General features: G+C 41.9%; 2 protein-coding genes across 5 annotated transcripts in view; one reads left to right on the forward strand and one right to left on the reverse strand.

Moving 5' to 3' along the window:
• The window catches only part of ARMC8 (armadillo repeat containing 8), a 58,337-nt gene extending 52,326 nt beyond the window's left edge, over window positions 1–6,011 (forward strand). For 2 of the 4 annotated variants that reach the window (XM_035132693.2, XM_060274622.1), the window contains one exon: window positions 1,647–6,011. In XM_035132693.2, the coding sequence (XP_034988584.1) occupies window positions 1,647–1,680 (34 nt within the window). In that variant the 3' untranslated portion in view covers window positions 1,681–6,011. The remainder of the gene's footprint in view (window positions 1–1,646) is intronic. The other 2 variants (XM_035132690.2, XM_035132691.2) reach the window with 1 other exon arrangement.
• Window positions 6,012–7,776: 1,765 nt separating this feature from the next.
• Window positions 7,777–18,879, reverse strand: AGXT (alanine--glyoxylate aminotransferase). The gene is made up of 11 exons (XM_035133904.2): window positions 18,172–18,879; window positions 16,466–16,658; window positions 14,574–14,638; window positions 14,238–14,338; window positions 13,385–13,455; window positions 12,564–12,648; window positions 11,443–11,538; window positions 10,881–10,950; window positions 9,814–9,909; window positions 9,049–9,177; window positions 7,777–8,666 (listed from the first exon to the last, which is right to left on the reverse strand). Exons 1-11 carry the CDS (start codon window positions 18,436–18,438, stop codon window positions 8,559–8,561), a joined length of 1,281 nt encoding a protein of 426 aa, XP_034989795.1. The 5' UTR covers window positions 18,439–18,879; the 3' UTR covers window positions 7,777–8,558.
• Window positions 18,880–20,251: the final 1,372 nt, after the last annotated feature.

Consider the following 20,251-nt stretch of genomic DNA (forward strand, 5'->3'; position numbering starts at 1 on the left):
TATGGAGCTTGGTAACTTTTAACTCATTGCAGTGGTCTATGCAGATAAGATTAGATACTTGGACTTGACTGTGCAGAGCTGTTAGTGAAAATGCACTTCTTGTAAATGGGATTTTGTTACTGTTTAATTTTCCTGCAAACCTTAGAGTTGCCCCATGTCTTTCAAAGATAGTTTAATCAGCATGTCTGAAATATTACAGAAGATATAATTTTGATTTCATATCCTACAGGGACAAGTTCTCCATGGGAGTTTGGGCTTTTCCTCTTTCAAACAAAGGCTGAAATTTATATACAGTGGTGCCTCGCTAGACGAATGCCCTGTAAGATTTTTCGCTTAATGAATAGGTTTTGCGATCGGAGGTTGCCTCGCAGACGACGAGGTTTTCTATGGCTGCCACTTCGTCTTGCGAAGCGTGGCCATAAAAACCTCCGATCACAAAACCTAAATTTGTCTAGCGAAAGGGGCATTTGTCTAGCGAAAGGGGAACTAGCTGTAGGAAGGGAAGAAGGCAAAGGAAGATCAGCTGAGAGGCGCTGACAGCTGTCAGTGCCTCTCAGCTGATCTTCCTTTGCCTTCCTCCCGCGCTGCAGCTGGTTCCCCTTTGTGTTCTGCTGGTCTCTACCGGTTGCCGCGAGCAGTGAGGGGCAACTGGCAGAGACCAGCGGAACACTAGCGTGGGAAGAAGGCAAAGGTTTCCCCTCTGCCGCTTGTCCGATCCAGGCGGGAGGCGGAGGCGAGGAGAAGAGCTTCTCCCCGCCGCCTCTCGATGCACGCAGCCGGCATGGGGCGCAGCTTCAGAGGTTTCCGAAGCTGCGTCCCATGCCGGGGAAGGCAGGCGAGGTGTCGACCGGGAGAAGAGCGCTTCTCCCGGCCGCCGCCTCGCCGCGCACAGCCGGCATGGGATGCGACTTTGGAGGTCTCCGAAGCTGCGTCCCATGTCGGGGAAGGCAGGCGAGGCGACGGCCGGGAGAAGAGTGCTTCTGCCCGCCGCCTCGCATACAGCCAGCATCGGACGGGGCTTCGGATACCTTCTCCGAAGCCCCGTCCCATGCTGCCGCCAGTCCCCAGAGCCCTTAGGGACGCATTAAGTTTCAATGCATTTCTATGGGAAACCGGGACTCACTAGACGAAAAATTCGTTGCACGAATTGACCCGTGGAACGAATTAAATTCGTCTAGCGAGGCACCACTGTACCTTTCTGGCATGTCTTTAGGCCTCCACAAACTGTAAATGGGCAGTGCAAATTATTAAAGGGCGATCTAAAAGCCTGCTTTATTGGAGTATCCCTTTCTATTATTCCTCTATTTATCATATTTAACTGAAGTATCGTTGGCTTCCTAAAGCAGTCACTTGCTTGAAATACTATTGGTGCAGAAGCTTCATAAATCTCAGTAAAAATTCTCCAGTGATTCTTGGTTTATAGTGGTTGATTTCAGTCCAAAACAGACTTTTAAGGAAACAGTTAAATTTTTTGGACAAGCCATTAGAGAAGTTCAGGAGAAATGTCGATTAATTTTGTGAGAAACTTCATTGACTCAGTTTTCCACTACTGCAGTTGGCTATTTGCATAGCGACACTGTTAAAGATCCTGTCTTTTATAAGTGTACTTTTGTCATCCCAGTGGCTGACAGTGTTTTTCCTTACAGGGCAAAGACAGCACTCCAGCAGTACCTTGCATGATCAAAGACAAGTCGAACTGTCCGTACAACTCTCAAAGCTATATAATAAGGAATAACAGGAAATAGCCGCACCTAATTCCTTATCTTTTGCACAAGGCACCTTGGGCTGCGTTTCTCTCAGGTGCAGGGAGCTGCTTGGCAGGAGCAGTTTAAGTGATCAGGTCTCCAATGCACTTGAGGACTTTATTGAGGTAGTTCCTTTACTCAGAGGACTCTTCTGGGATTATTTTCCTGAGCTACCTGAACTCTACTAGAACAATCAGTCATCTTTTTTCCTTTGGGCCTACAATTTTCTGCTTATACCACAGCCAGTTGTGGCTGTGTCTGGGTGGGTGTGATACCTCAGAGCTTTTGTTTTCCTTTTTGTGTTTTTTCTACAGATTTTCAAGGGTTAACCATTCTTTGCTGTATGAAAACTTTAAAGAATTATATACGATTTGAATTGAAATGTTATTTAAAAAGTTTTGTCCCATGAAGTTTATTTTGATCAGATGAATGTTTTTAAGTAAAATATATGCATTTGTTAAACCTCAGCTTAATGTACCTGTACTTCCTCTTTTGAAACAAAATGAAGTGACATCTAGATGACTGGTAGCACATGTAATAATGTGACTTAACGCTAGCCTCCTACTGCCGTGTGTTACTAGCGCCAGCTCCCTGGACTTGGGAAAGCAAAATTCAGAGAACCCAAGGTGGAGCCTTAAGTACACTTGACACCAAGGTTGAACTTGTGGAAATCATACCTGCTGGCTTACCCAGCAAAAAAAACAAACAGTCCCTGTGCCAGTGCCACTGCTGCCTCAGAGAAATTACACTTGTTAAAAAAGCTCTGCGTTGTTGTTAGATGACTTGAAGCTGTGATGATAGATTGATTAAAGTAAAACAACAACTGGCGGCTGCTGTTTGAAACCATGCAGTGATGAATATGAGAGGACAGCCCCACAGAAGATCTGGGTGAAAAACAGACACCAAATCTTTTTACTTTTTTATTTTTCCAGAAGTGCATGTTGATGGGACAAAACGCTTCCTCCAGCAAAAGAACAAAATGATTAGTAGGATGTTTTCTATTCTGCAAAAAATGCTTACTATCTTCTTTACGCCTCTTGGTTCACCAGTAAGTTTTCTGTGTGTCAAGGGACAAGAGAACCAGTCTGAGGCTAATCTCATTTCACTCACCAGCTTTGGTCATCCCAAACTTTTATTTATAATTAATAACAAGGCACATCACATTTATAGTCAAAGCAAAGGTTAGAGTTTGGGCTTTTGGCTGGGAAGGTTAATAAACTGAAAGGAGGCTACAAAACAACACCAGAATTTTTATGTAAGTCTTTAATGAATTGCTTTACTCTGAAAGGCAAATAATAGTGATTTCAGGGATAGTAGTAAGTGATGCCATTTCTCAGTGTCATTGCTACAAGCTTGTTGGGGTTGGACTTCTGCAGGTCTGCACGGTGTGCGCCCACCTGCCAACTAGTACCTCAGAAATAAAGCCTTATTTAAGTCATTAACGTGATTGTAGCCTTAATAATACTGAGAAAAATCACTTCCTTGTTGGGTTTGTCCAAAGCCACTCCCTAGAAATAAGGGGTGGGAAGAAGGGAAGGCTCCCTCAGCCTGGCTGCTGCTTTTGCACTCTGGATTATTATTACACCTGCACTTCCGATATTGCTGTCATGCCTCCATCACTCATATGCATATCCACTTACTTTGAAATATAGATATGCCTAAAACTGTGTTGAATACAGCTGAGATGTGCAAATTTTCATCTTCACACTTGAAGGTTGCTTTTTAATAGTGTGGCCCGATATGTGCGAGAAGGATATAAACTATGCTAAGACAATCTGGGTAATATTGGGGAAAGGTGGGTGAAATATTAGGATGGTAGGTGATAATGAAGTGGCATTTTGCACTCAGTGAAGCATTGTGAATACTTTTTTGATGTTGCTATAAATATGTACAAATAGAAAACACTGTAAATAAAAAATGACCTTTTACTGGAGAACATATTTAAAATGACTTGGCCCTATTGATATGGTTTTTTTCCTGACTTGAAGGAAAGATTACAATCTTAGGAAAGGCAGTAAAACAGGTTTATGAACAATTAGCTGTACACTTAGTCTCTTAGACAACTATTCTAAAGATAACTAGCTTAATCTCAAATTCTTCTAAATGTCATGATGTTCGGGCTCATAAAACTACAAATGGACACATTGAGTGAAAATTATTGCTTTTTACTTCAAATGCTTTGTTTATAATTGCTGAGAAACTAGGAGTCAGTTGTGTAAATCTCATGGTTTGGGGGGGGGGAATGCTTTGAATGCTTGCGGAGTGCTGTAATGTAGGACAGAGTTAAAAAAAACCAAGTTTGATTCATGTCACAAAGCTGTTCATACTCGTTCTCAGTGCTTTTTTTCTGGGGGTACGCAGTGGTACGCATACCCCTAAACATTTTGTGAATCTTTGTACTTTTGTCCATTTACTGTACAGTCATACCTCGGTTTAAGTACGCCTTGGTTTGAGTATTTTCAGTTTTAAGTACTCTGCGGACCTGTCTGGAACGGATTAATCCACTTTCCATTACTTTCAATGGGAAAGTTCACTTCAGGTTAAGTACGCTTCAGGTTAAGTACGGACTTCCGGAACCAATTGTGTTTGTAAACCGAGGTATCACTGTATTTATTTTTCCCAATTTGAACTATAAAAGGGTGATTTTCTTGTGTCAAAATGAGAGTACCCCTAAACTTTTTTTAAAAAAAGAAAAAAAGCGCTGCTCGTTCTATTCTGATCCATACTACACCTTCTCTGGTGTATCCCCCCATTTACCTCTTGCAGACATCCAAGCTGTTTCTCCTCAGTTTTGCGAAATGTACAGATGACTTAAGCTTTGTGAATATGTATGATAATTCAAGACCAAATAATCATTAAGGGAACATTTTTATTTGAAGACTCTTAGGAACTTGAAGTGACCCCAAAATTTTCTGGTCCACCACTTACACCCCAGGCTGCTTGAGCCATTATATTCCAACTCAACTGAACACATATAGTCCAAACTATAGTATCTTGAAAGCAGGGTACAAAAGTGAAAGAGGTGTTCTGTCCATTCCAGAGGCTGAGATCCAGTTGGTGTAGTTGAACAAACTGACTAGATCCTGGGCATGGTGGAGAAACTGACCTGAGGCTCAGTATATCTTTCTCTTCAAGCATACACTTAGGATGCTGGAGATTAATCTAAACCCTTTCAAAAGAAAATAGTCCTGGCCCCACTACCATAAGTTCACTTTTAAGTCTTCTCTCCCTATAATTTTGTTCTTATCTATCAGATTTACTCTTTTTCATGCATAAGGAACCAGCATCTTACCGAAAAGAAATTCAAAATATAAAAGCCTATTAAACATTTTAAAAAGCAACCTAAAACAATGACATGTAGCAATCCCAAATAAAATGCATGTTTGCTGGACAGGGTGGGGCCTACACAGTCTTCTGCCTTCTGTACAGGAGGAGGCGCCATCTCCCTTCCCAAATTGATCCTGACTCTCGTCCATGAAGATTTGGGCCTGATAGGCTGTCATAGAGGCTTGTCTTCCTGCTTCTTTGGCTGTGTTTTTTAGCCAGTTTACTGCCTTTTTTCACCCACCTCTCCTCTCATTTTTCTTTTTACTGTTGTTGTGAGTGTGTTTGTGGTTTGCTTTGAGTGTTTGAATTATATTTTTACCTCAGAACATTTTCACTTTTTTTCATTCCAGCTCTAGTCCCTTCTGGGATAAATTAGTGGCTACAGAGTAGGGGGTGGTTTTTTGTTTTTGTTTTATGTGTACAGTGTCTACTTGGCCACATTTCTGTGAAGTAGCTTCTGGAGTTTTTGGCATGTCCTGCAAATAAACTAGGTAGCAGCAGCATTTTCAGAACAGGCTTTGACTACGCAATATCTGTGAGTGCTTCGGGGGGGGGGGGTGGAGTTTTGTTTTGCAGCCTCTTACACCATCTGCCTGGGCTTTCCAGATCACCATTCTCTGCTAGTTCACCCAGTTTTGGCCCCTGCCTTTTTTGTTGGGCATTCCAGCTATTCCCACTACCCAGATCACCCATTGTCCCCATATTTTTGGCAACCTCGCCACACATTTTGAGGAAGTGGATCAGCTGTGAGGAGGGTTCCTTGATAAATTGTCTAGGCGGGAGTTCCATTTTGGAGCAGGGTTTTCTCCACACATACCCGCCATCCTTTATGCTCCATTCTGCTCTGTATTTTGACAGTTCCCTTGGTTTTTATAGTTGGTCTGCTTCCATTTGGGGGCTATTGGCCTCATTGACCCCCTTCTTTAACACTCTGCAGAGACAATATAATAATAATAATAATAATAATAATAATAATAATTAATAATAATTTATTTATTTATACCCCGCCCATCTGGCCGGGTCTCCCCAGCCACTCTGGGCGGCTTCCAACAGAAATATTAAAATACAGTAATTTATTAAACATTAAAAGCTTCCCTAAACAGGGCTGCCTTCAGATGTCTTCTAAAAGTCTGGTAGTTGTTTTCCTCTTTGACATCTGTTGGGAGGGCGTTCCACAGGGCAGGCGCCACCACTGAGAAGGCCCTCTGCCTGGTTCCCTGCAACTTGGCTTCTTGCAACGAGGGAACCGCCAGAAGGCCCTCGGTGCTGGACCTCAGTGTCCGGGCAGAATGATGGAGGTGGAGACGCTCCTTCAAGTATACTGGACCGGGCCATTTAGGGCTTTAAAGGTCAGCACCAACACTTTGAATTGTGCTCGGAAACGTAGATCTTTCAAGTTGTGTAGATGTAGATCTTTCAAGTTGTGTGGGCACTGTTTCTTTTGGTCTGAGGACACATGCTGCCTCCTTTTTTATTTCTGTCATTACTCCTCCCTCAGGAGTTGTTCTCCTACAGGGGTCTGCTGGGGGTGAACTTTTATTTAGACTCCCAACATTTCTGCCTCGGGGGATGGGACTGTGTCTAGAGATAGGACATTCCTCTCACTTCCTTTGCTGGAAGTAAGGGGTTCTGGAGGGTTGTCTCAAATCGGTGTGTCTGTGTGTGTCTTTGGGGCTTTTTAGGGTTTTGGTGCCCCTTATTTGACTAGTTGCATTTTCTCAGCCTGGGGTATCCTTTCCTTCCTGTTTTCATGTTTTCTCTGTTGATTGCATATTTGAGTGAATTTGTTTAGCGGTGTGGGGTTGTCTGCTCTGCCACTTGATTTGGTGAGGGAGATGGCTTATCCCCTGAGAGAGGAGGCAGAGAACTGTACGACTCAAGGTGATGTATGTAGGTGTCTTCTCCATTTTATCCTCACAACCCTGTGAGGCTGGGAGTGAGTCATGAGGGAGGGTACAGGAATATTTGCGTATTTCCCTGCCTTTGGAAAGCAATTAACAATATGTCTCTTGGAGGAACAGGCAGACACTTAACTGCAAAAATCCATCCAGCCTAACACCTATTTTACTCAGAGGTACTGCGTCCTGGGACGCAGGTAGCGCTCTGGGTTAAACCACAGAGCCTAGGGCTTGCTGATCAGAAGGTCGGTGGTTCGAATCCCTGTGAGCTCCCGTTGTTTGGTCCCAGCTCCTGCCAACCTAGCAGTTCGAAAGCATGACAAAGTGCAAGTACCTACAGCGGGAAGGTAAACGCTGTTTCCGTGTGCTGCTCTGGTTCGCCAGAAGCGGCTCAGTCATGCTGGCCATGACCCAGAAGCTGTACACCGGCTCCCTTGGCCAATAACGCGAGATGAGCGCCACAACTCCAGAGTCGGTCACAACTGGACCTAATGGTCAGGGGTCCCTTTTTCCATTACCTTTACTATGCAAAGTATAGAGGTACTATGCAAAGTTCTCTCATGTTCATTTGCCATGATAGAAATGAAAAGCCTACATTTGTAGGTCGGGGAGGTGGAGAGCACAGCAGCAGCTCTTTCTGCATCTCACTTTCAGTCCTACTTAGAGGAACAGCTTCCTTTTGCTTTTGTGTATTCAGAGAGAACTGGCAAAACATGAAATGAATAAAATTATCTTCTAAAGTGCACTTCAGGTCAGAACACAAACAGTGTCTAGTTCGTTTTCAATAGCTTAACATTCATGGGAAAGTCCCAAAGGTGTAAATGACTTAGACTACTAGGCATCAGTTGTGTATTCAAACTTCTTAATAGCAGCATGGGGTGGGAGAGTTGACGTTTATCATATTGTACTTTGTACAGGTAGGTTAGGGATAAGTCTTCTTTTTAAACTTGGTCTAAAGCTAACATGCAGTCATATATTGGGATGATCCCCCCCAAAAGCTTTAATCCAATTTACTCTATTGTCCATAGGCTAGGTACATGTTGTAGCCTTTTCAGACATTGGAAGGTGGCATAATCACACCATTGATGCTAAAGGCATGTGTGCACTCATTTTTTAAGCTCTTCAAAACAGTTTAAGAGCTGTTTGATCAGACTGAAAGTGCATGCACTTCACAGTAAGTTATGGCTTTTCTTCTGAAAACTAGCATCTGGTTCCATCCTTTGTGTTTCTTTCCTTATCCTTTCAAGACTTTTTCATACAATGATTCAACAGCAAAATGAGAGGCAGAAACTACAGAGGCTCTTCTATTTACATACCTTCAGACATAGGTGTGAGTTTATAACAACTTGCACAATGGGAGCACACATTTGTAGAAGAAAAATACAAAGGGAATAACAGCACTAGTAAGAGTGCACAGTATAGCATGCAATGAAAACAAAGTTTACTCTTGTGAATTGTAAACTATAGGTACATTATGGAATAAAGAAAAGGGAAAGCACTTTTGTGGAATGTGCCCCTGATATCTTGCATGTCCTAAGTGTCACTGACTGCTCCGGATCTTCTGCGTAAAAAACATTGGGGTGAGATCTTACAGCTTGTTCTTGAGACAGTGCTGGAGAGCATCTTCCAGAGCATGGAGGACTCTGTCAACATTGTATTTAGTGGAGTTATAGCCCATCAATCCTATTCGGAGAACCTAGTGATGAGATAAAATAAAAAATCAAATAAGTGTTCTACAACTCATTCTCTTAGAAGGGCCCATCCCTCATCTTAGTCTAAATGAGAAAGCAATTGAGTTCAGCATCTCAATGGCATGGAAACCATGTAAATAAGGTTAATACTAATTAGAAGTATAAATAACTGATTCACTTCTCTTTCCATTCCTCTGCATCAGAGGCTAAGGTGGGGATTACATGTTTGAATATTCATCTGCTTTCACACACAAAGCTAAAGCAGTAAAAGCCAGGTTTGTGGGGAAATAAAATATTTACAAAATGCTTTGCTTTTTGTTGAAAACCAATCCTGTCTTCAAACACCTTAGTTTATTTTCTCATTTCCTGCCCCGACACAGTATCTACCTTGCCTGCAGAAACACCCAGTCCTCCTGAAATCTCAATCCCATGTCTTTTCATAATGTAGCCAGTGATTTCCTTCCAGTCATATCCCTCAGGTACGAAGACAGTGTTGATTGTTGGAAGCCTTGCATCCTGAAAAACAAAGAGAATGAGTCAAAGGCACCCAGGTAATTTCTGAATGCATGTAAATGCTTCAGTTTCCCAGGATTTGTAGCAAGCTGCACCATCTGGATGAAATGCCCTCACCCTAATGCCCTCACCACACTGGGAATCTGCACTAACTGACCATTTGTGGTGAGCTTGATTCTGTGCAAGGCTAGAGAGAATGGTTTTTGAGTATTAAAAGTTGGCTTCATATATGTTTCACATTCCGTCCTGTACATTTTGGTTTACCTATCATTTCTGGTTACATGTTGATTGGTGCTGAAAAGTGAGATGCTCATACAGTAAACGATCAACTATTCTGCTTTCAAACTACATTCAGCTGTAGAAACACTATTGCCTTAGCGCCACCCTAAGTTAATAGACTGATTTTGCTAGAACAAAGTCTCTCTGGTTTATCTCTGGTTCCCTTCTCATATCTCACTATCCTCAGTATATAATATTCAACAGGCCTGCAATTACTGTCATTGTCTATTCCTTTCTCCATCCATCTCAAAGCAGGTCCTATAAAATGCAGCAGCACACATACAACTTAGTTCTCTTGTTCACTTCAATGGTGATTACTCAGCACAGAATGTTGACTAATTATTGTGGTTTGCATCCTACCGGTTCTTTCACAAAGAGTTGAAGGCCTAACTTCTGTAGCCCTGCACACAGGTCCAGGCTGTTCTCCTTGTGAAGCTTCCAGGAATTTTCTAGCCCCTGCATACAAAATGCACTTTTATTTTCATGTGTAGAAAACAAAAACTATTTCAAATGCAGCTATCTCTACATAGCAGGCATATTATATTAGGATGGGCACAGTGGATGGGTATCTAACTAAACAGTTCTGCTATCAAAAGTACCTTTGACTGCAATGGAATTTCCTCTCTTCTCATGTGCCCCCTAAATATGTTATTTGGTGAGCAGGGAGAGGAAGTTGTGTTGTGCAGCCAAAAGTGTATGTGCTAACAGGATTATTTAGTTGGATACTACCCTTTCATCTTTAAAAATGATAGGTTAGGTTTGTAATTGAGATTGGCTTTGTCAGTTCTGACCAGTTAGCACCCAAAAACTCTCTAAAATTAGTATGGTACTCATTTGTTTATTGGGGTCCACATCATACAAAGTAATATACTCCTTACCAGTTGTGAATAAACCAAGGGCTTGCTTAGAAAGTAAGACTGCAGACCTAACCATGTCTATTCAGAAGTGAGTCCTGTTGAATAAAGTGGGGCTTACACTCAAGTAAGTAGGGTTAGGATTGCATCTGGCAATCATCAACCTTCAGTAGTCCTCATTCTGCTTCCAGTCAAGAAAGGGTGATACTAGTTCTATATTAGTTTATTCTATGAGAACTAAGGTGCTTTATACGTTATGTAGCATTTCCCCTCATAATTTCACAAGTGTTATAACCATTATTGCTTCCGGAAAATCATATAGGGGAGACATACTTTGGGACGTCCTGGATGAACATTCAGGGCAAAAATTAATCTACTACACCTTTTAGGAACACATTGACTTCTTTTGCATTGTAAGTTTATTACTAATGGGGTCATGGCTAATATGATTGCTGGATCCACTCTAATATGCCCATTCTTAACTAAGCAGCAGAAATATATTGATTTCAGTATCTTCCTTTTTTTCTCTACTACTTCAGCCTGTAGGCCTTTCAGTCTCCCACACTGACTGACCTTTTCTGCAAGAATTGCCAAGCCTTCTCGCAGACAGAAAAACGTGTGGATGGGTGCAGTATGATGATACCTGCAAACATACATGCAACATGTAAGGGAGATGCTCAATTTGCATGGACCAATCTATCAGAAACCACTTCACAATATATATACTACCTATCAACGCCCCCCCCCCCCCGTGCCAAAACAAAATAGTGACAGGAAAGGGAAGCAAGGAAATATTGTCATATTCTCAGTTGAAGTCTATGTCAAACTACGTGCTGCCCAGTGCTTGTTTTTGTGCTTTGAATGACTCATTGTAAGCAAGCAGCAAGTGTGCTTTCCGTCTCTTTCTCTTCCCAAGAGTTGCATGGGAGAGAATGAGCTGTTCCTTGCCATATTTCCCTTCAAAGCCTTTTCTCTTACCCCACCTGCTTTCCCAGCCATATGATAGAAAGATTGGGGGGAGGAATGGTAGTGCAGATCTGCTGCTCAATAATGGTCCAGGGCCTAGTCCATTTATGGAGACCAGGAAACTACTTTAAAAGTGAGGAGAATGAGAAGCCATAGAATTAGCTCTCACTTTCTTGGTTGATCATTGCAGCCCCAGTATTGAGCCAGCTCCTCCATGTCCAGATAAAAAGAGGTTGGTTTTGTCTTCCTACTGTAAATCTTCTTCCTGACAAAATGGAAATGCAAATATTGGGTCACCTGAAGGAAATCTACCAGTGAATCACATTCTTTGTGTACCTCCTACCCCTAGTAATTTTGCTTTAAACTGCACAGTTCTGCATCAGTAAAGGGGGGGGGGAAACGACGACTGGCTCTTCAGATGTTGAACTTCAGCTTCTGTCATTGCCAACCATTAGCCATGATGGCTGAGGTTGATGGGGGTTGGAATCCAACAACTTATTTAGTTTCCACATAGACTAAATAGTGCCAGTGTGTGTGTGAAAGAGCAATGGAGTGGCAGTGCCAGAACAGAACCTGGAAGAGTCATAGAAGTATTGATTTTCTCTCCATGAGAATCCAGTACTTTGGCATCAAGGAATCTATTAGAAACCCGGTGGAGGAGCAGACTATTGGAGCAGTAATGCTGTGAACTTTCCATCTCATGCTGAGCCTATGTGTATATCAATTCAGCTTCAGATCACAAATGCCATTAGTCTCCAGTGACTTTCATTCCATGGAAACCGCTCACAGTTGGGAGATTGGGATGTATATAATAGTATTGCCCAGTGGAATTGATTCATTTGGGATTTTCAATGCCATGTGGCCTCACTTAGCCCCTTTGTTAGAAAGAAGCAGGAAAATGTAGATAATATGAGGTGCTTGAACCTGGAGCTTGCAAGAAGGTACAGAGGTTGAATTCTGTGAAGTGTGGGGTTCACTTAGTTCAGTGAGTTGAACCCAAAGAATGGAATGGTAGGAAAACACCATGACATTTTTGATAATTTGTAGAGTTTATGCAGAGCATAAACAAGCTGTTGCAGAAGCTGACAAGCATTTTTGGATGAACTTCATTCTCTCTCAACACTTTAGTGCCAAGGTGTAAAACAGTTATTTGGTTAACTGAGGTCTTTAGGAGGAAAATGAGCCTCCTATCATTTTCCATATCTCAATGACTGTCTTCTATAAAGCACTGACTTGCCTAACATCCAGTTGGAAAGAACATCTCCCCAAAACAAATATGTTTTTGCTTACCTTGCTCTCTGGCTGAAAGAAATGGGTGAAGCACCAGGTGGTGCATTTAAGACTTTCTGGGAGCCTGTGTAGAGGATGTCAATTCCTGTGTGCTCAGCAGGGGAGGAAAAAAATTGTTAATAAGCGTTCCTCCACTATGGCAGATGTCATGTTCAGTTCTGTACTACCAGGATTCTTTGTGGAAAGTTGTGGCAATTAAAAATGAAATAAAGCCAATAAAAGTGCAATATGTATAGAGCAGTGGTTCCCAAATGGTGGCCTGTGGACCACAAGCTTCCATTGCATGTCTGTAAAAACACAAATAATCATACAGCACCTCATACATTACAATTGCTCTAACAGGCAGGAAAATTATTAAGTGGTCTGCCAAGACCCTCAGCCATTTTCAAGCAGTCCATGGGAAGAAAATTTGAGAAGTTAGGCAAGATACTTGTTTGTTGTTTATTACTAATGTCATAAATTACTTCTCCAACCTGGTGACCTCCAGGTGTTTTGGATGCACTTCTTGCTGGTTGGGGCTGATGGGAGTTGTAATCCAGAACAGGACACCAAGTTGGGGAAGGCTTTCCTATACTTAGGGAGAAGCTTGGACACTAGTTTCATATTTACCTACTTGTCCTCTAAAATGTGGCAAAGGCCAGAGAGCACGTTCTATACTATCTTTTGTATTCCTTTTCTCTTAGCAAATACACATCTATCTTCTGCCTTCTCCAGTGATGATGAAGGAAAGATGCAAGTTATTCCGATTTGGAACCTCAAACCATTTCTACATCAATGATAAACATTTGTGTTACTATGACAGATTGTTACATCTTGCTCACCTTGCTGGTCCATAAGAATTGGAGCTCCACCCAGTGATGCTACAGCATCCACCAGCAGTAAACAATTATATCTAAAATGAGGAAGGAAAGAATAGAGATTTAGCATGCTAAGGAAGGCAGGGCTTAACTTGCAAACAGGTCATCCAGATCAGATTTCTCTCTGTGCAAGTGCACTACCACACATTCTGTTGTTTTTATTGCTATTTCACTGATAGCCATTGATGCCAGTTGGCATAGCTTGGTGGAATGCATCTGGGCTGGGTTTCTCTCTCCCCCCACTCAATTGGTCTTCCCCTGCTGCTCTCTCTTTTCCATTCTGGGCAGATGTGGGCATCCAGGAAGTGCACAAGAATGTAAGAGTAAATGTTAGTATCCTTATCCAACTAGTTACCATGTTTCACAATGAGCAAAATGGAAGCTTGAACTTTTTTCTGTGGTTGACTGAATATTAATTTTAAACAAAAAAAAATAAACACTGAGGTTTGAGTAAGAAGAAAACTTAGTTATGCTATATTAAGAGAGGTCCAAATGCACAGTGAACAAGCAAACAACTTTCCAAAAGATATAGTAGATGTGGAGCTCCTTGTGTCTTTCATTTGGTTTAAGCAGTTGATAACAGCTCTCTTATTCAGATTTTCTAAGCATAGGGAATCTTTGGATTTAGGGAAAAGAAAGTGTGGTACAGCAGTAGTTGGAGGAGAATGCCGGGGCAATTAACAGAGGCACAAGAGGTTCACAATCCACACTAAGCTGAGGTTTGGGTGGGCCCATGGTAAATCAGGTGGCTTAGATTGCAGCCTTGAGGCCTTTGTTTCTGAGGCAAATAAGTATTTGACCTCCATGACCCACTGACCTGTGACAGAGTTCTCCAAGGCCATCCAGGGGCTGAAGCACTCCAGTGGAGGATTCTCCATGAGTGATGAAAAATAAAAAGGGAGCATGTGTCACTAAACCCTAGGAGAGGCAACAGGAGGGAAAAGAGTCAGACAAGACAAACAACAGGGGAGGAGTAGGTAAACAGTAAATTGCTATGAACTGGTTGTCCCAACTATCTACATAAGAAAGACACAGACTGCAGGTTTCACTTAGAGCTGTATTTATGTATTTAAATTATCTATACAGTATACGTAATATCCTGCCTTTCAGGATACAAGCTGCTACTTTCAGCTACTTTGCTCACACAACTCACCTTCTCTATTTCTTCTAGAGTGAAACACTCTCCAGGGGCCGTTACTAGCTGATGAATGTCTGCTCCTAAAAAAGGTAATGAATTACAAATCATGTTACTTGAACTTTGTTAAAGGAGAAGGAAAGGGCAAAACTGTTCCAATTAGATAATAATAAAGCCCTTCTGGGGGAAGGTAGAATATAATATTCTATTTTTTTATTATTATATTTATATCCTACCTTTCTACCAAGGAGCTGAAAGTGATGTACATGGTTTTCCCCACTGGCACTTCAATTTTATCCTCACAATGACCCTCTGAGGTAGGTTAGGCTGGAAGATAGTGACTGGTTCAAAATCACTCATAGAGTGTATTTTTACTGGGTTTCAGTTTCCTTGGATTTGAAAGAAGAGGGACTGACTAAGCAGCTTTAGAGGCTTCACTTCACTAGTTTGGATTTTGCTGATCCCTGAAAAGGAATTAGGCATGTGGCTAATAAGAACTGAGTGTGTCTCAGTGCACCCTGAAACTATATTTGAAAAGTGGTTTGGACCAGGAGAAATTACAATCTAGACATAGGTTGAAGACTCTGGATTGTTGATTCAGCTGACTGGTTATTACAGTGAGCTCCTTTGACGGCATTATGATGTCAGGTGATTTGAGAGGTATATGGTCCTGCCCACCTGTCAAAACTGACCTGCAGTGAATGAATCAGCTCTTGATCAGACCCTTGGTGTGAAAAAGGTTCCCTACCTCTGATTTAGCTCAACAAAGTCCACCAAAATAGTCAATGCAAGAGAATGCAAGTTTTAGGTTTAAGGGTGGAGTACCATTCCTGGTAGGGATGCGGGTGGCACTGTAGGTTAAACCACAGAGCCTAGGGCTTGCTGATCAGAAGGTCGGCGGTTCAAATCCCCGTGACAGGGTGAGCTCCCGTTGCTCGGTCCCAGCTCCTGCCAGCCTAGCAGTTCGAAAGCATGTCAAAGTGCAAGTAGATAAATAGGTACTGCTACAGTGGGAAGGTAAATGGCGTTTCCGTGTGCCGCTCTGGTTCGCCAGAAGTGGCTTTGTCATGCTGGCCACATGACCTGGAAGCTGTACGCCGGCTCCCTAGGCCAATAAAGCGAGATGAGCAATGCAACCCCAGAGTCGGTCACAACTGGACCTAATGGTCGGTGGTCCCTTTACCATTCCTGGTGGACTGATGGGAAGACAGCAAATCACTTCTCACTTGGGAGCAGTCCACAACAAGTTATGTTAAGAGAGCCACAGACACTTCTGTTTGACATGAGTCATGTATTAACAAGTACATAACAGCACCTTTGCCAAAGTCCATTCAAGCTCCAGAGTATATGATGATTAAACTTGGAGAAGGAAAGAAGTGTTTGATTATTAAAAATAAACTGGGAGGAATTCAACTTTGTGTTAAGCTACAGTCCCATAGTGGTGTACAAGTCGCACTAGCAGAATGGCATGCAGAAGAGAAGGTTCTTGTGGCTTGGTTGCACAGCAGATTGCAGTTGCCCCGATACATCCTGTTGCACTGGATTTCATATATACAACCATTATTCTCACCCTTACATGAGTGGTGGTGGTTGGTGTTTCAAATTTTGTATTCAGTATGGTTTTACAACTCTAATAATAATAATAATAATAATAATAGTAATAATATATTATTTATACCCCATCCATCTGGCTGGGTTTCCCCAGCCACTCTGGGTGGCTTCCAACAGAAAAATACAATACAATAATCTATTAAAAATTAAAAGCCTCCCTAAACAGGGCTGCCTTCAGATGTCTTCTAAAAATCTCTAAGTTACTTTGAAACATTTTATGCAGTAAGCAATGAATAAATGAAATAAATAATACTATAAAGGAATGCTAGGTTTGAAGGAAAAGGTTCCAAAAAGCATACCAAGTCTTTTGGCAATGTCAGTTGCACGTTCACCCCAAAATCCGTTCATAGCTATGAGCACTTTGTCTCCCTGTTCCACCATGTTCAAGAAGGCTGCTTCCATGGCACAATGGCCGGTGCCACTGACAGCCAATGTGAGAGGGTTCTGTGTCTGAAAGGCATACTGGATTCCAAGCTTGATCTCATCCATTATCTGAGGGCAACAGAGAAGATAATCAGTGTTCAAAGAAACTTTGCCAAGGCTGGCAGTGCAAGTGTATTTATGTCTGTGGATTCTGACAGTGGCATTCATAGGAGGAAGAGATAGCAATGTGGCACCCATTAAAAGTTTCTATACACTTTGATGGACAAAATACAACACCCAGAAAGGGCTGAACAAAGTCCAAAATACTGTTATGGGAGAGAATACTCCCACAGTAGAGTAACTCAGCCACAGTTGAGATCCTGCTCTTGCTTCTTTATTTCTTTACATCATATAATACATTGATTACTCTCACTTTATGAACAGCCATGCTCCTGTGTAAGTGGAAATGTTGAATCCTAAAGCCTCACACACCCTGATGAGAATAAGTAGGTTGTCTGATAGAGCAGATTTCAAGCGTCATAAATACAGACGGAGTATTTATATACAAGTCCTCTCCTGGAGCCTCAAAATGCAGGTCAGCGTGGAACTCCCCTGTTTCTTAACATGGCTCTTAGCCAGATTATACACAGAAATTACATGCCTCCAATTTAGTGATATATTTGCCTGCTACTAGAAGATTGGAAAAAAATTTAAAGTGTATTTAAGAAATAAACATATTATTGGAAAGAATTAATAGAAGTTTAGGAGGTACAGGGAGGTTGTAGAAATAAAAAAATGTATAGATAAATATTGATATTGAGGTGTAGTTATAAATAAACAGCAAATGTGAGATATTGTGTTATGATATAAGATAAGATTAGAAAAAAAGAATAGTTATATGGTAAATAAGGTATAAGAACAAGATTTAGAAATTACTAAAGAGGATTTACAATGTAACACAGTTGGAAGGGATATGAGGAAGTCACCGATATTAGAATAGATATATGTTGAAGTTTTGGAATTTTTCTTTTTATTTTTTTAATGTTTTTTGTATTTTGTATTTTTTGTATTTTGTATTTTTTGTATTTTGTCTGCTTTTGTGTATTTGTTTGTTACAAAATAATAAATATATTTGAAGGAAAAAAGATATATTTGCCTGCTACTAAGCCTGGGATCACTCCCATGAATAGTTAGCAATCCTTTCTGGGTAATGGATCTCAAAGGAATATCTGTCTTCCTGGCTGACATACAGAGGAATAAGCACCATGAGATCTAAATAGCAGAAGTTTGTCTAGAATTAAAGAGTTGGGTTTTATATATGCTTAGTGGATCTAGATCAGAGGAAAGCCTGAGACTCATATGAGCTCAGTGGAATCATGTTCTTAAAAATGGGGAAATACCCAGAAATAATAGTCCCATCACAGAGGAAGAAAATCATGCTTCTGGTTATCAAGAAATTCTGTGGCTAAATAATAATGATTTTCCATAAATCAAGATTGTATTAGTTAAGAACATTACTTTTGATTAAAAAAATTAATCCATAGACTAATGAATAATTAAATAGTCAGGGTGATACTTGAAAGATGGAAAAGCATTAAGTAGAATCTGAAGCAGGAGCACACAAGGAATTAGGATTTCTTACCTGGATCATCTCTTTGTGGACGTGTCCTATGAGCTGTCGACAGCCTGCAGACAAGATCCGGGGAGGGCAATTGGAGGGCCCAGGGCCCAGCAACAACCTGTCTGGAACAGACAGTGGCTTTAGCAGAGGTGCTGGAGGTCGCAGACATAGGTTTTGAGAAGCCATTGTGCGGCAACACTGAGTTAAAACTTGAGGCCGCCGAACAGGAGTCCAACCTGCTGCTTGCAGCACTAGGAGCACTCTGCTCATCCCTGACCTTAAATACATGGCACGCTGGGGTTGAGCAAAACAAACAGATCTTAGATCAGATAAATGCTAGCACACCTCCCTCTTGTTTCTCTCCTCTTCTGAAAAATCTTCCAGTGACTGTCATTGGTCTCCAGGGTCCTTGTGAATATGAGCTTATCTCTAGAACACAACCTCCAACTTACTTACTCCTTGGTTTTCTCCCAGAGAGTTCTGTGCTTTCTAAAGCCTTTGGCCTTCCTTGCCTGGGAATTCTACACCTGTTAGAAGCTGGAAAATTAAATATCATACAAACAAAGATCTGAAGGAGACTTATTTTCCTTGTTCTTTGGGCAACACAGAGAAGCTTCCTATGCTGCCTCAACTTCTGTAGAAGTTGCTTCCCTCACAGAACGGAGAGAAACTGGACAACTAGACCATTATATTTGGTTCTGTCCGAAATCACTGAAACTATATAAAGTTGGAGTTTTATAGTTTATTCTTTATTGTAGTTGTCTAACACTGGCATGTTGAGCAGTCACTGGTTATAGTTTGCCAGGAACAGTGAATTCTGGATTAATAATGGGGTTAACAAGTAACTGTGCCTGCCTGCTTATTGGCAGAGCCTGACTGAAGAAATCTCTCCCCCCCCCAAAAAAAATAGGGTGATCTGTGTGTTATTCCATGCTACTTTTTTGCCTGACCTGCTCCTCCTTCTTTTCCCTCTGACCCATTCTGTGATCCAACCTTCAGCTCTGAAGCTTCCCCTGCCTCCGACTGTTGCCCACAAATCACTAGCCCCCTCTCAGACACTACCCTTCTCCCTGTACGCACTCGTCAGCATCCTGCCAGTCCCTGACATGTATGGGAACTGCAGATGAGTGGATCTAATAACTGAAATAAGTACCATGCAGACATATTTTAAGAGCAGCTGGTACACAGAGGTATACTGCTTCTGAATGTTGAGGTAACCAGGTAACGATAAAGCTGAAAGTGGCAAAAGGCAATTAATAGGAGACAAGCAACAATTCACTACACACAACTGTGTCCTGACTGTCATGTAGTCTGGAGACAGATGCTACAACTTCACTTATTGTTTTCTTCTGGGCCGAGTAATATAAAAATGTAAGTTGCACATGTTCCTTAAGATCACAGTAGAGCACCTTTTAGCTGTCAGTAGACAATAAAGGTAAAGGGACCCCTGATCATTAGGTCCAGTCGTGACCGACTCTGGGGTTGCGGTGCTCATCTCGCATTATTGGTCAAGGGAGCCGGCATACAGCTTCCAGGTTATGTGGCCAGCATGACAAAGCCGCTTCTGGCGAACCAGAGCAGCCCACGGAAACGCCATTTACCTTCCCGCTGTAGCGGTACCTATTTATCTACTTGCACTTTGACGTGCTAGGTTGGCAGGAGCTGGGACCGAGCAACGGGAGCTCACCCCGTCGCGGGGATTTGAACCGCCGACCTTCTGATCGGCAAACCCTAGGCTCTGTGGTTTAACCCACAGTGCCACCCACGTAGACAATAGCCCACTGTAAATATCTTTATCTTGCTTTCCTCATATTTCTTTTTTAATTTCCTAATGGGTTCACTTAATCTACAAAGAGTTTCAATGTGCACTGCAACAACTTCTCTATGGCCAGACCACAACTATTTTTGTGCTTAAAAAATGTATGTAGCTGAGATGCACGCATTTGTGCCATGCCTAGTCCATATTACAGTTTTCAGAGCTCTCATATGACGGCTGAGCAACCTCCCTGCCTTCCACCCCCTGCCCCTAGCTTCAATCCAGTAATAGAACAATGGTGACCAGACAGGAGGGGGCAGAACTGGCCAAATTCTGTAATACAGT

This window comes from Zootoca vivipara, chromosome 5 (assembly GCF_963506605.1).
Source record: "Zootoca vivipara chromosome 5, rZooViv1.1, whole genome shotgun sequence".
NCBI lineage: Eukaryota > Metazoa > Chordata > Lepidosauria > Squamata > Lacertidae > Zootoca > Zootoca vivipara.

Coding starts and splice junctions, on each gene's coding strand:
- AGXT (XM_035133904.2), bottom strand. CDS start 18,438: ATGTATTTAAGGTCAGGGATGAGCAGAGTGCTCCTAGTGCTGCAAGCA. Junction 12,649..13,384: donor AATTCTTATGGACCAGCAAG/GTGAGCAAGATG, acceptor CTGAGCACACAG/GAATTGACATCCTCTACACA. Junction 8,667..9,048: donor TGGGTGTTTCTGCAGGCAAG/GTAGATACTGTG, acceptor TCTCATCACTAG/GTTCTCCGAATAGGATTGAT.